Source organism: Rousettus aegyptiacus, unplaced genomic scaffold (genome assembly GCF_014176215.1).
Source record: "Rousettus aegyptiacus isolate mRouAeg1 unplaced genomic scaffold, mRouAeg1.p scaffold_m13_p_9, whole genome shotgun sequence".
In the NCBI taxonomy this organism is placed as follows: Eukaryota; Metazoa; Chordata; class Mammalia; order Chiroptera; family Pteropodidae; genus Rousettus; species Rousettus aegyptiacus.
In genome coordinates, this window is record NW_023416312.1 from 10,264,721 (window position 1) to 10,280,488 (window position 15,768).

A 15,768-nucleotide genomic window follows, 5' to 3' on the forward strand; every position below is an offset into this window, starting at 1 on the left:
GCCCCTCTCAATATGTACCTCCCGGGGAAGGTAATACAGAGTGGTGGGGGGAGGCGTCCGGTGCAAGCTGCTGGAGCACCTAGGCACCCAGGGGGAGCCTTTGGAAGCAGTGAGCAGTGTGGGGAATAGCGAGGGTGAGCAGAGAAAGTGAACGAGAGTACAATGGACCGAAGGATCTAGGGAGTGCAAGCAGAACAGAGCAGGTGCACCCCTGGGCTGCGCAGCACAGCAGTTGCAGGTGTTGCTGAGAGAATATAGGAAGGAGGGTCTGGTGTGGGGGAAGGGAGGAGAGAAACCAAAAAAAAAGGAGGATTTCCCGGCCCATGACTTCTTGTCTCCAACGTGCAAGTTCCCAAGTTCAGTTTGAGAAGTGCAGGGCCGCTTGGCGTTGGGGAGTCTGGGGTGGGAACATTCAGGAAATACCTGAGTCGCGTCCTCCCACCCATTTCCCTCTCCCTCTCTTCTTCCCCTCGCTTCCTCCTCCTTCTCCTCCTCCTCCCCTTCTTCCCTTCCTCCTCCTCGCCCCATTCCATCTTCCTTCAGTTTTGATTAATATGTACGTCCATGCTCAGTAGTGCGGGCCACACTCCGGGGACCGCGCCTCCATTCGAGGCCACCTCTCGCTTGACCATTGGCACTAGGAGGCCAAGCAGGAGCTACTGGAGGCGTGGGATGGGAAGGCCGAGCGCTCAGAGTGCGAAGCCTGGGGACCCCCCCCCCTCACCACGCCCTGGTCCCCACCCCCATAGCCGGACAGAGCACCTCAGTGGCCCCGACTCTGATATTCCGCTCCTTCTCCTTTGCAATGGATGGACCCCGAGGCTTGGAGCGCGCCACGAAACACGCTAAATTGTACCTGTGCGTGGCCGTTCCCGCCGCCGCCGCAGGTCTATCCCGGGCCCGAAGCCGGCGCCCGCCTTCTCGGGGAATTCTCTGGAGGGGGAGTGCGAGGGGAACCACAGTGGCTGCCTGCTAGCTCACGGCTGGCGCGCACACGTACACGCCCAACTTTGCTGAGCAGTCGGCGCCCCCCGGGCTCCCCCGCGCCCCCTGCGGCTCGGCACGCTCAGAGACCGGTATCTCTCCAGGTCCGAGATAAGGTGTCCCCCACTCCCACGCATGTGAGGAGGAGAGGGCGGGGTGGAGAAGAGAAGGGGAGTAACGCTACCGACTCCCTGACCAGCTGTTCACAAACACTCTACGGCCGCAGGGGCGCCCGCTCCAGCCCCGCCGCACCAGGTCCCCCAGACCCGCGTGTGACGACAGAGAGGGAGGGAGGAGGAGGCAGAGGAGGCAGCGGCAGCGGCAGGGCGGAGAGCTGGGAGTCCAGGAGCACCGGAGCCCTGGCGACTGAATGACAGTCATTATCAGCACTTTTAGTACTGGGGGACGGGGTGAGGAGGTTGAGGGGCGCGTAGCACAACTGCCAAATCGCAATCCACTCTGGAGCGACCCTAAATGAGGGCGAGAAGAAAGATTCTCCACAGCCGCCTTTTGGGTGGACGTGCCCCAGACGCACACCCGGACCCTGTGGTCCCGCGGAAGCTGCAGTGTTGGGGATATTTTAAATGGCTCTTACTTGAAAGGAGGCGTGATTTCCACGTTCGAGCGTCTTCGCTCCCCACCCCCTCTCCGCACCAGCCAGTGCGCGCCACCACCTGAGCCTGGCGAGAGCCGGGGCGCACGCAGTCTTCGGCCTCCTCCGTTCCGCCTCTGGGGGCACTCAGCTCTGAGTGCGTCCGCCCGACGCCCCCTGGGAGAACTCTTTACTTTTTGTTTGGAAAATCGGGGCCATTTCTTTATTCATCTCTGGGTCTCCCCGGAGGAGGACGGGGAGGGGAGGGCGTGAGTGGCGGGCCGGGCCGGGGGAGGGGAGCGCGGGGAGGGGAGGGAACTGGGTGTAGCCTGGAATTCTCCGTCCTCGTGTTCCTAGGCTGGCGCGCAGAGTCTCCCCGCGATAGCGCCGCCGCCGCTCCCCGCGCCACCCCATCGTTGGCCTTGGGGGTCGGGTGAGTGGGGTCATGACGCGCCGTGGGGGCTGCCCCGGGCCCTTCCCGCGCTGAGCCGGGACGCGGCCCCGCTGCGCGAAGCCCCTCGGGCGGGGAGGCGGCGGAGGGTGGGGAGGGCGCACGGGGTAGTGCGGGGTGGGGGCGGCGCGGGGGCCGCCAAGCTGGGGGGCTCTCCGGGTCGGCGCGGCCGCGGGCAGGAGGGCGTGTCTCCGGCCCGAGGGGACCCTCCCGAGGCGCGGCGCGGGACTCCCCGATGGTGGTGCCGCGGCTCCGGGAGAGCTCCGGGTCTCGCCTCCGCCGCCGCCGCCGCCGCCGCCGTCGCCACCGCGGGCGCCGCCACCGCCGCCGCCGCCGCCGTCGCCGCCCGAGCCCGCGCCGAGCGTGCGCCTCGCCCTCCTCCCGCGCCCGCTCTGCTCTAGGATGCTGCGGCAGGTTCTGCACAGGGGCTTGAGGACGTGTTTCTCCCGGCTCGGCCACTTCATTGCCAGTCACCCGGTCTTCTTCGCCTCGGCGCCCGTGCTCATCTCCATCCTGCTCGGCGCCAGCTTCAGCCGCTACCAGGTCGAAGAGAGCGTGGAGCACCTGCTGGCGCCCCAGCACAGCCTCGCCAAGATCGAGCGCAACCTTGTCAACAGCCTCTTCCCGGTCAACCGCTCCAAGCACCGGCTCTACTCGGACCTACAGACCCCCGGGCGCTACGGCCGGGTCATCGTCACCTCCTTCCAGAAAGCAAACATGCTGGACCAGCATCACACCGACCTGATCTTAAAGGTGAGAATGGGGCAGAAGCGGGCAGCCTCCGCGGCTACCGCGGCTGGGCTGGCTGCGCGCGGGGTCCGGGCTGAGAGCGCCGCCTCTCCCATCCCAGGCGGCTGCCGCAGGGGCTCCCCTGAACCGCGCGCCCCTCGAAGGCTGCCTGGAGCCACCCAGCCTCCTGGGTGAGGAGCGTCTGGGTCCGGGCCCGGCCCTGCCCTCGCCGCCACCCCAGCAGCAGCTGCAACAGTTGGGGCGGCGGCAGCCACGGTGCTGTGGTCAGTGCGCTTGTTTTGGTTGCAGTGGTCTTGGGGGCGGGGAAGCTTTGGGGTAACTGGGCCAGGAAAGAGCAGAACAAGAAAAGACCTTTTAGGAAGTCCTGCTAATTGAAAACAAAAGACTATGCTTGTGGGGATTTGGAGACCCCTCTCCCCTTCCTCTCCTTTTCTCTCCTTCCTCTGGCCCCCAGAGTGTTTTGGGAAGGCTGCTCAGAAGGGCTGTGAGGGAGCAGAGGAACATGAGGTGGGATGATGAGGAAAATGCCTCCCACCCACCCAGAAAGAAGTATGGTCCCTGGTGAGGACAGGGGCTGCCCTCTTCCCCAGAGCCAGGAAGCCATCTCTGTCTTCTAGAGTGGGAAATGATGCTTGTAATTCGCAGTTATTTCATCTTTCACATAGCTTCTCTCCTCTGAAATGCAAAAACTTATTTGGCAAAAGAGGGTTTCAGTTGATCCACTTTTATTTGGGTACATTCGGGCGTGAGGGTGAGGGGCAGAGCCAGAAGGGTGAGGACAGAAGCCAGGCTGCATGGCCTCGAAAAGAGCACAGGAAATCAAGCAGGCTGGTTAGAGGGTGACACTCCAAGAAACAGGTTGTGCCCTCAGCCTGCGGTGGGAATTTGATGTGAAAAGTGAGGTTAATGGTGATAACTTTCAGGAAGTTTGTAAGAAAAGTAGAGAAGTGAAGATTAGAGATGGAAAAGGGAGACCTTGGGAGAGAAAAGCAAAAATAGGTGAGATTGTTCCATCCAAGTCCCTGGTGGGGATTATGGGGCTTGTTTACTTAAGGTGCTCCTCTGGGAGGGCAGGAAGGAACCAGTCCCAGGCTGGGGCTCTGGGACAGAGGGGTGGAAGGTGCTGCTTTTGTGTGGGTCTCTGGTCTAGATCAGGGATTAGAGGCTAGTTAGATCTCTAGTCTTCTTATCCCAAGAGGAGTCTGCCAGTGAATCTAGGGAACTCTTTCCTTCTCTTTTTCTGTACAGGTAACCTTTTATCCCTAGAGACAAGCTTATTTTCCTACATTATTTCCTTCTCTCTATTTGTTGACATGTTATCAATCAGTGATTAATCATGAGAACCTGACTAGGGACTCAATGGAATTAGAACCTTCCCTCATTGGGTGGCTCATGATATTTTTAATGGCACACACATGTCACACATACTCACTCATCACAGAACCTTAGTATCATTATCCCAAGATGTTCACTTTTCTCATGATTATACATCTAACACCGAAGTGTTCCCCCCCCCAATACTTCAGTGAACATGTTGACACACAAATATTGCTCCAAATACTTTCTCAAAAAAACACATAGTAGTCTCATCACGGGCTTAAGGAAACTATAACTCAGCCAGTCCTAACAGTTGATCTGTTTTGATAGATGATCTACTAAATGATATTTCTCTTTGTATTTCTCCCCCTTACCCACCCCAGGTGATGTTTCCACTGGCTTTTTTTTCCATAACAAATCCTCACACCACTGTGACGGTAGTCACCAGTTACATTCACTCTCAAGGTTAATGAGACATCAACAGGAACACTGGATCTCTTTTCCATTGGATTGTGTCTCTCCTATTTAATTGTGCTCTGTTCGAGAGAGAAGACCATATTATAAGAGAACGTTGGAGAGAGAGAGGGGCTGGCTTTGCCACCATGTCTAAAGGGCAATTTTAAAGGACAGCGGTCTTGTCGATGAACTGTTTTAAGAAGTGGGATGGTTTTTCATTTTCTAGGTAATCTAGAGAAAATCAAAACCAAGTTGAACAGTGGTCAGAATTCATTTCTAGCTGACAGCTTTCTGGTTAAATTCACACAGCTTATAAAAACTCAGATTTATAAAACTGAGGGTGTTGCCCTTGATTTTATATACCTATTTTCTTTCTCTTTCTACATCCAACCCCTATATTTGGTAGGTATGGAGCCAGGAGACAGAAAAATGGACCATCAGTGGTCATGGTAATGTAAAGTGTGGGAACAAGCACTTATTATTTTTTCTTTTATTCCTTTAGAGATTGATGAAGACTTGTCCTTTACAAAAGGTGTTAGGAGTGAGAGCCACTGTTTCTGCCCTCACTAGTGTTATTCAGATACTTTGTTGCTGGCATCAGGAATAGCACTGACAGTTAACATTGTACACAATACCAGCCAGCCCCTGCCCATTTTATGGCATCACATTGGAAGTGAAGTGGACAAAGCATAAGCAGGGTTTGAGTGTTTCTCAGGCCCCACTAGGAATCTGGAGGAAGTAACTTGCTGGGCTGTGTGGTTTACTCATCATAGTGCTCTTGATCATACCTATTCGATGAAGGCAATCCTTCTTGGGATATTAGTCCAGCTACTTTCTGATCAAAAATAGACTGGGAAAGGATGATGACAAAAAATAAAAAGCTAGGTTGATTTTTTAAATATAATTGAGAGTATCACAGAAAAATATAATCCATGTTTGAAAATCCAGCTGATCTGGTTTGGAGGAGCTTTCTCAAATCTGTACAAGGGAGATGATTGCCTTACTCTGCTGCATAGAATTTGACCCCAAACTATGAGAGGGGTGACTCCCCTTCTCAATAGATGCTCTAAAGGCTGCGTGACAAAGATGTAATTTGGGGTGAAAGTAGGTGCGGCCTGATGGTTCTGATAGGAGTCAACATTGATTTCTGAACTTCTTTAAATGTTGATCTTCAAAAGTCTTCATTTCACTAGGTTAAATTTAGCTCATTATCATAGTTTAACAGAAAATCCATGATGTATCTTTCAAAGCAAATTTCCGGGCAGTGCCTCACAAGCTTTTATAGATGTTTCTTCTTAATCACCTAAAATGAAGTGTAAGAAGGTCTTGTTTATAATTGATCTGGGCTGTGACCAAGACAATACTTGATTTATTCTGGAATCATCCATGTAAAGAACCAGTTTCGCCCAGTCCTTATAATAATGCTATCACCTTTGTAGCACTTTGGAAAATATAAACATATATTATGTTTAAATACATTAAATACCTCAAGTAGGCAGGAAAATATTGTGTTCCCATTTTACAGATGAGAAAACTGCTCTGTAGAAATTAACTAACTTGTCCATGGAAAAAAGACAAGGACAGAACCAGAACTAAAACCCATGGTTTTTGACTCCCAGCACAGTGCTCTAATCACTATAATTTACTGCCTCCCATATGATAAACTACTTGAATGATTTAAAAGTACATGTTTGTTATCCAAATGAAGTATATTTGACCAAAGTCTCATACCCATCCCATACCGTTGTTCTAACTGTGGTAATTGGATAAGAACATTCTCTTGACTGATTCTTCCTGGTGTCAATAAAAATCCATATATAGAAACTCTAAATGACCAAAGTAAAGCATAAAATATTAGTAATTAGCAATATACAAAGATAGATCAAATATTTTACTGGGAAAAAAATCTCTGGATCACGTTTGAACGCTGTTCATTAGCCAGGTTCAGGTGGATTCAGTTCCAGCGCCTCACACAGTCCCTGGCACACAGTGGACCCTCAATAAATACTTGTCAAATGGACCCGTCCTGATTTACTCAGACATTTATGCCATAGACTACTTTAAAATACATTTTCAAAATGGCAATTTTATTTTTACAAATTTACAGGCAGTTTCTAGGCTTCTCATTTTCCAAGATGCCATTTTTTCCTTCCTCGTTAACCTCTGTAGTCACATCAAAACATATTACAGTTCTAAAATGGGTAGGGGCATCTCCTTTGCACAATGTCCTCTTCAGGAGAACCTCATATAGTATTTTATCCCAAACCCAGGGAAGGACACACCCTTGCCATTCAGACCTTCTTCCACTTACTGGGGTATTTCATTTTGTTCAAATATTGAGTTTCTATTTTATTTAAACTTTTTACGTTGAAATACATTAAGTAGAATGAAGTTGCAAAATGGGATTGATAGAATTTAACTTGGAATCATTTAATTCAGGGTTTCCAAGAAGGGCAGCATAATTGCTAGCTCAGGGTCACAAAAACCTGGTAGCTGGATCAAGATCCCAGTTTTTCCAAATGCTGTCTCAGCACTTTCAATCATTACGGGAATCACCATTATTCCTTCTCTACAATATAAGGATCAGCAAATTCCAGCCTATTTTCAAGCTTAGAAGGAAATTTAACAGTTTTAAAAAATTGTAACAGAATGAAACAAAAACAAGAAAATGAGGCAAAGACAGCATGTGTCATTCAAAGGAAAAAATATTTACTCTGTACTTTTACATAACGAAATTCCTACACTGTATTCCAAAACTTCTTTTTCTTTTTCCAAAACTTTACTAGAGCAATTTCAGGAAATTAATACTATTAACTTCTAAGGCAGTGGTTCTCAACCCGGATGATTGCACCCCCCCCCACCCCCAGGGTCCATTTGGCAATGGTTAGAGACATTTTTGATTGTCGTAACTGGCAGTGGGTTGCTACTGGCATCTAGTGGGTGGAGATCATGGATGCTGTTAAACATCCTGTGTGCACAGGACAGCCCCCCACAGCAAAGAATTACCTCGCCCCAAACACTGCTTGAAGGGGTTCATTTGTATTTTTCTTCTGTTTTATTGGGACTTTTGTTTTGCAGCCGCATTGATTATGTAAAATGAAAAAATGCCAAGATCTTATTGAACTTCGAGGACAAAAACTATGACCTCTGAGGAAATGCTCTTAGGAGCAATTGGGCAGAGACAAGATCTTCCAGTGTAACCTTCCCCAAGATGCAGTTATCTTGCTTTCTCCTACTGTTCTGTCCTTTATGGTCTAAATCTCACTGTAGAGAACTCAAGAAACTGAATGCAGTCTTAACTGCTTGAATGGCAAAGCTGCTGAATTGACCCTGGCCTTGAGACTTTGTGGAGTGACCATTATTGGTAGGCCTGACCCTCAATCTGTAGCAGTCACCCACTATGCCGAGCTTCTCCTGACAGTGTGTAAGACCCCACTGTGAGTGGTGACCTGCCAAGGAGACAGGAGGCAGTGCTTTGTTGCCTAGTCCGGCTGCTTTGCCTTCCTGAACATAAAATGACAAAAGAAGAGCTTGTATCCAAGGAACAGAGGATCAAAGACCCTTGGGTTTGGAAGGTAGTTTAAAGGTCATCTCCACAGATGCTGATGCTGGAATCTGCTCTTAGCATCTCAGAGTACTTTGTCCAGTGACAGGTGCTATGACACCTTATGCAGTGCAATCCATTCAGTGAGTTTTCTGAGTGGCAGATACTCTTAGAAAATATTGAGCCTAGGCCTAAAAAGGCAGCATTCATGCATCTACTGGGCCAGTCAATTGCATTTGCACTTTATTTTTGCACTAGGGGAAAATTAAAAAGATCAAGATTGCTTTTAATTTTCCTTTCATTTCATAGGGCATATATCCAAATAATCCAAGTATAATATTATTCTAGGGTTGTCTGATTCTAAGCACATTTCATTTATATGACTAATATCCTTAAATGCTCACCCTGCTTCTCTCATTTAGATTTGGGGAAAAAAATCTTTTACTTCCCTGTGCAGATCAGGGACAAACTTGAGTAAACTGCTAATTTAAAATGAAATTTAAATATAAAGCTGTAGTGTGAGAGAAAGTCTACCTTTTTAATGATTCATAGTATCTTGATAGATGCTAAATTAGAGCTAGAGAAGGATGATTTTTTTTTAAATTAAGACCAAAACAACCTATTAGAATTCACTAAACTTACAAACCTCACAGAACAGCTGAGCATTTCACTGGTGACTCCTTATGATAACCAAGAGAAGAAGTAAGCTAAATGTAATTATTCATTTCCTGTCTAAGAGATTGCAGCATCCTTTGGCACAGGAGCTAGAGAGATACGAGGTGCTGGGGATATGATCAACTTTGACTTTGTGAGATGCGCCATCTGGTACCTGACTTTGGGGCTCAGTGTGAGCCCCAACTGATACTTGAGATAGGCTTGAAGCAGACCTTTGAAGTCACCTGCTTGGTACCATATCACAGCAAGCAGGCCTGTCTGCAGCACTGCCTGTGCTACCACCACATGCCCGGAAGGCCACAGAACTTCCGAGGAATCCTGCCAGACTGATTTAATGACCAGCAGGGGAGGTGAGTAATCTCTAACCTTTAAAAGACAAAAAAAGAAAGAAAGAAAAAAAAAGAAAATCAACACCAGGTGTTATTTTATATGGGAAGCCCTGAAAAATATGTCGTGCCTTCAACTTCAGAATTCATATTTTGAACAAAAGGAGATAATGAGGGGATTGTGAAGCTATTTTTATCTTCTTGCTCTCTAAGAAATCCTCTTGAGAATATTGTTTCTGGTATTTTGAAAGATCCCCATTGCTAGGTCTTCCACTTTAACTTGTGAGCTCCATGTAAAGTCAAGATGAGAATTTGAGTGCAGTTATCTTGGGAGGTAATATCCAAAAACACTGGTAAAGAAGGGAGGACATGAAAGAGAGGGTAGCAGGAAGCCAGTCAAGTGAGTATTCTCAAGCAAGCGTCCACTGTGGGTACCCAGGACTCAGTCTCACTGGAGAACTCTGGGAGACACTATAGAACATGTGTCCAAGTTCTCCCAACTGTGGGTGAAGAAGCCAGATATTTATCCCCCAACCTTCCAGCCACCGTTAATTCATCCAGCTGCATCCGGTGCATTAAATAAATCTCATGATTCCATGGTGCTATATGTATCCCTATAACCAGAATTGTTGTTGTTGTTTTATAAAAGCCTCAGGCAGAGCTGTAGAGGTTTGCAGGAAGTGGCCTTGGCACATAGAGGTGTGAGCTGAGAGCACCTGCACTAAAGGTATTGCACCCATCTGGAGTTATGCATGTTAAGAGTTGAGGGCCCAGATTCCTAGAGGACATTCATCCCTTGACTCAACAAGATGGCCATGACCCCATCTCCAAGAAGCTTACAGGCAAGAGTGATCCAGCATAGCTGTTTAGTTTATTCTTGAATTTGATAAGCAACTGACATTTTCAGTTTTGTCACTGGATAGTGGTTCCAAAGATTATTCCAAACAGGGCCTGGACCCACAAGTATCCAGCCCCTCTTTTCCTTATGAAAACAAGAGAAGTCTGCAGGTCCCCATCTTCACACAACTACTTTTGTTGCTCTCCTCCCTAGAAATGCACTCACTCTTTACTTTGAGGTCATGATCACATGCCTCCTACTTTATGAGGGCTTCCCAGATTCCTGGCTCCTTCCCTCCTTTAAATCTATCTGGCTTTTAGTTCTTTAATGCTTAACTATACACTTGTATATCATTTGCTGTTCTGTCACGTGATAGTTTTTCTTGTGTGAGATCATAAGCTCTTCAAGTGCAGGAACAATGTCTCATACTCTCAAATCTCTTAGAACCTACCATAATGTGGAGTGTACAGCAGGTGCTTAATAAAATTGTTGCTGGTCGATGCCTTATAGGATGGAAAATGTGCTCTCCTTTTCCTATTGATTTATTTTGGTCAAATACAATTTTGCCTGGTTGCATGACCATGCGATTTCTTTAGATCTGCTTTCATTTTTCATCCTTGATAAATCTTGCTTCCAAACCTGACGATAAGCATAAGTATCCATTCTGTTTCCAAATCATCTGACATTTACTTTATATGAGAAGAAATTCTTAGGAAACCAAACACCTGACCACCTCCTCTGGTCCACGTACAGTTTGGAAAGGTGTAAACTTGACCTCAGTCTCCAGTGGTCCATTCCCGTGTGAGAGGGCAGAGCACTCTGCGGTTCCCAGGGAGCACCCTGGAAGTTAGCTCTCCAATACACATATCCTTATTTGCCCTTATTTGCATGAAGTAAAATTTCAAAACACTGACCACAACCATACTCAAATATAAACATGAAACACATTTCAAGTGGTTTTCCCAGCTGTAGCATCAATATTCCAGATATCACCATCCTATGTTATTTAACACCCCTCTTCTTAAGAGGGAGCCTATGGTAACAGAAAGATTTGTTCTAAGAGGTAAACTTAAAAATGATACTGGCACAAAATCAGTGTTTCTCCAGTAAGATTAACAGAAGCACTAGACCTACTAATTTCTCAGCATTGAAGGTCAGATTCTTTTGCCCATTCTTTCATGGACTCCAGAAATTTATCAAATAACACAGCCTTGTCAACCTAATTGTCAAGAAAAAGGGCATCTCTGGTATATGGAAATGTTTTAATTGCTCAAAAAAATTGTTGTGATGTTCAATATCTTAATTTTAATTTTGTGAGGTTTGTATCGTTGCCTTTTGTTTTTGTTCTCATTTTGGTATAACATCTAGGCAAGCAATCATACTGAGTAAAGATCAATTGCTCTTAGTCTCTTTAAGGTACCCATACATCACCTGAGCATCTTGTGAAACTATACTCTAATTAAGCCTAAGATGGGACCTGCAATTCTGAATTTATAACAAGGTCTCAGGTGATGCTGATGCTGCTGGTCAGTGGAACACACTTTGAGTAGCAAGGCTCGTATTTAGCTACTGTGAACAGAACACTGGATTTGTAGTCAGGAAAGCCAAGCTCAAGTCCCAGTTCTCCTAAGTATGTGACTGGGTAAGACGCCTAACCTCCCTGAGAATCAGGGTCCTCATCTGCACTGAGTGTAACAGCATCTGCTGCACCCACTACGGTAAAGATGCAATGAAATAAGGTATGTGAAGGCACTGTGTGACTATATCCTTCGGCATTCTGTAAGGTGTGTTATTGCTATTTGCTTTGAAACTGGATGTTACTTCCTCATATGTGCCAGCTCTTTCAGAGCCATTATTGCTTGTTGAGTAAATACACATGTAGGCATTTTTTTTCCTTTAATCCAACAGGCAATAATGGGTGCTCAATCTGCATTCTCAACACTCAGATTGGCAATTTGTTGGTCTTTAATGACTCCATCTGAGTCATTACAGACGATAGGATTCATCCTACTGCTGAGCATGCAGCTCCTAAATTCTTAGCCAGGCAGAGCTGTCAGTGGGGATAGGCAGATTGCATTCCAGCTCATTAAGGTGGTTTCTCAGGGCTCAGAACCTCATCTTACTCTTGACAGTGCTTTGCACACAAAGGAAGCCTTCACTTCCTGCCCAGGGAAGTGTCTGGAATTAAAAGCTCTGGGAGTCTGTGGGCGCCTGTTTCAAGGTTCTCTTCACCACTCCTCACAGCAGGGCATCCAGAAAGGGATTCTCTGGCAATTTAGGTGAGAGAGTTGATAACTCTCCACTCTCACTTAATTTACATGACTGCCGAGTTTCCCTGGGGAATCTTGCCTGCCCAAAGTAGATCTGCAAGCACTTCAAAGAAAGAACGTCCTCGGAATTGCCAGAGATCAGGAAGACCAGGCAAAGTGATAATTGTAAAGCCCCTTGAAACTGTGAAATGTAAAATTTTGCTTAATTGGGGTTTTAATCATTTAGGTCAGTGCTTTCCCTTCTCCTTTCTAAAATTTCTTTTTTATAGGGTATAAAGGAAATCTATAATTATTTAGGATCAAAACGAAACCCACCAAAGAAAATTTCTTTGCCTACCTGGTTCTCTATGCCTAAACTCTTCAAACAAAACTACCCTCACTGTGAGGATTAGCAGTTCTCAAATTTCAGTGTGCTTTCGAATTCCCTGGGAATTCTATTAACATGCATATTCCGATTCAGTAGGTCTGGGAGAGCAGGCCTGAGATTCTGCACTTCTAACAAGCTCCCAGGGCTACTGCTGCTATTGCTGCTGCTGGTCTGAGGAGCACACTGACAAGAGCAGTGGATTTGTGGACCTAAGGAACCTTTGTGTGTCCTAATTACTCAGTAACGTATCATTGCCTCCATACTCTAAAGCAGTGCTCTCCAACTTGAACAGATATTCTCTGAAGGGCTTATCCAAACACAGATTTCAGGTCTTATAGAAGAGTTTCTGATTCTGTAGTCTGGGGTGGGTGCTGAGAATTTGCATTTCTAATAGGTTCCCAAGGTGATGCAGTTCATGCTGGTCCAGGGACCACATTTTGAGAGACACTGCTATAAAGCATCCTAGTAATTGGCTGCCAGGACTAATTCCAAAAATGCAGCCTCTCTCTCTGTAGAACCTGGCCAACAGACACAAGCAGGGTGCAAAAGTTATTTGTTCAGCAGTTAATCATGAATGATGCTGCAATAGTGAGTGTGCCAAGGGTACTATGTAGGTCTGAACCTCTTAAGTTTGCAGTTTCAGGCAAGTGTATTACACAGAGGAGTCTGCTCCACTGCCTGTCTCCAGGTGCTGGAGTTTAGGAGAAAGGGGCTGAATAGAAGAAAGTACACTCTGAGATGAAGGGAAGAGGGGGAAGCCCCACTCACACACACATACACTGTGGATGTTGCTACCATCACTGTGTGATTGCCAAAGCTGTCTTTCTTCTAAAGACTCCCCACACAGGGTCACCTGCCATTTGCCTTTACAGAACCTTTCTTTACATCAAACCAGAAGGCACAGCAGTTACAAATAGGAGCTACATGTTGTGTTTCTGAGACAAGAACCCAGCTCTGTGGATGCCAGAGGTGAGGTGTCCACAGAGAGGGCCCTGACAACTAATGTTCAGTTTCAACTACTGTCTAAAGTCAGTGCTGTTAGAGAGAGATGAAGTGGAACTGGAGTGAAGTGCAGTAAGTACCAGTTTTGACATAGTGCAATAAGCATTGTTTCAGAGCCCCAACATTCTGTGCTTGAGGCTGTGAACCATTAACATGCCATTGATCAAGTTACTTAACCTCTCTGGGGTCTTCATTTCCTTACCCATAAAGTGGGATCAACAATATCATCACCATGGGGCTGGCCAATAAAAGGAGATGATGTGTGTGGACAAACTTTATAAAGCGCAACATGCCAAAAGCCACACAAATCTCATGGTATCAATGCACTGGACAGACACATGTTTGTCTGGGGCAAGGACTCCCAGGGGAGAAGAATAAACACCTAGTCACTCAGTTGACGTATTTCACATCACCATCTCCTTTAATGAAAAAGTGGCTGTAGAGTCAGGAACTACCTTTCACTAACTAGAAGCTTTGCTGACATGGCCTTATGTTCCCAGATGATGTAATATTACATCACTCTATACTTTTACTTTGAATGACCCAAGGAGAATAAAAAAATAGCATATCTGATCATCCACTGTGTACACTTCTAAAACCTTAGACCTGCACTGTCCAATTCAGAAGGCACTAGCCACATGTAGCTATATGATTTATATTTAAATTAATTAAAATTATAAATTCATTTCCTCAGTTGTAGAAGCCATTTTTCAAGTGCTTAATAGCCACATGTGCCTTTAATGAACAGGACATTTAGAGTTCTATTCAACGGTGTTTTTACAGATAACTGATACATCATATAGCTTAACTAATAAGCAGTGGGATCAAGATTCAAACACAGGTCTGGTTTCTAAAGCATCATTAAAAAGTAAATAGACCAGATTGCCTCCATGAAATACAGAAATAGATGGCTAAGGCATGGCCCCTGCTGTCAAATGGTCTTGAAGTAGTATTTCAATCACTAATAGAATAAGGAGGAACTTTCAGTTTCACCTTTGACATGTAAAGAGCTTGGAAGTTATCACTCCTACCTTTACAACAAGAGAAATCTAGATAAACTGAAAACCAATGACTTGTACACATCAGCGAACTGAGGTCACAGGACAAACTGCCATCCTTAAATCTGTAGAGACAGACAGGGGTCCCCAGCCCCTGTAAGGAACGGGGCCGCACAGCAGGAGGTGAGCGGCAGGCTGGCAAACAAGCGAAGCTTCGTCTGTATTTGCAACCGCTCCCTCAGATCATCAGGCATTAGCTTCTCATAGGAACACCAGTCCCTGGTGCCAAAAAGGTTGGGGACCAGGCACCTCTACAGAGACATAGACACAACTGCTTACCTGGAGCAGAAGCCTCAGGTAGAAACACTTAACTGGTAATTTTGACAAACTGCCAGAGGATAAGTATTGAGTAGCGTAAGAGTGCAAAACTGCCCGAGGCCGCAGTCACTGTCTTTGCAGGAGAAGGGTCAGAGGGCTCACTCTTTCTTGGGCATCCCCTCCAGAAACCCCACCAGATTCCCAAAGTAAAGATCTGGCACAGAGAAGTGGAAAAGTAATCATCGTAAAATCTATCCAGTCCTCTCTATAACAAAGTCCTACTCTCAAGGGAAGAGGACTTTGCCAGAACACAATTCTGAATCTATCCTAGGTTCCTCCTCCACTGAAACCCCCTTCAGCTTTTCTGTCTCACCAAAGGGTGTGGGGTGGGGGAGGGAAGAGTCCACAAGTGGCAGGGCTTCAAGAAAATAGATTAGGAGTGCTGTAGCCAAGGGAGGGATTGGGGAGGGGGGACTATATCGTTGGAGAAATGCTTGTGGTCATAGCCTGAAGACACAGGCTGACTTAAAGACTGAGATTTCATCATAAGGTCATATAGTATTTCTTCTCCCTACCCCTTACCACCACATCAATGGGGCACCAGTATAATGATAGTGGATTATAGCTGAAAAAGCTGCAAAACACAGACTCTCTCTGAGGAGTACTTAGAGAAGTCTAAAGTCAAGAAGACAAAAACAGTGACAGGAGAGAAATTTGAAACCTCTGGTACCTATAGCCACAACAAACAGTCAATACATCCAGACTCCTAGATTAACATAAGTCCTCACTGTAAGGCCTATTTACCTCAGTTCCTATTAACTGATAAAACATGTCCCAGTTTGGGGGGTGTGGGGAATTACAAGGCATGCCAAAAGAAAAA

The 15,768-nt window shown here is 46.4% G+C and overlaps 1 protein-coding gene across 1 annotated transcript in view; it reads left to right on the plus strand.

Annotated features, from left to right (window-relative positions):
* The first annotated feature begins 2,418 nt into the window (after positions 1-2,418).
* The window catches only part of PTCHD1 (patched domain containing 1), a 50,997-nt gene continuing 37,647 nt past the window's right edge, over positions 2,419-15,768 (plus strand). Inside the window, exon 1 of the mRNA XM_016136116.2 lies at positions 2,419-2,780. Within this exon, the coding sequence (XP_015991602.1) occupies positions 2,430-2,780 (351 nt within the window). The 5' untranslated portion in view covers positions 2,419-2,429. The remainder of the gene's footprint in view (positions 2,781-15,768) is intronic.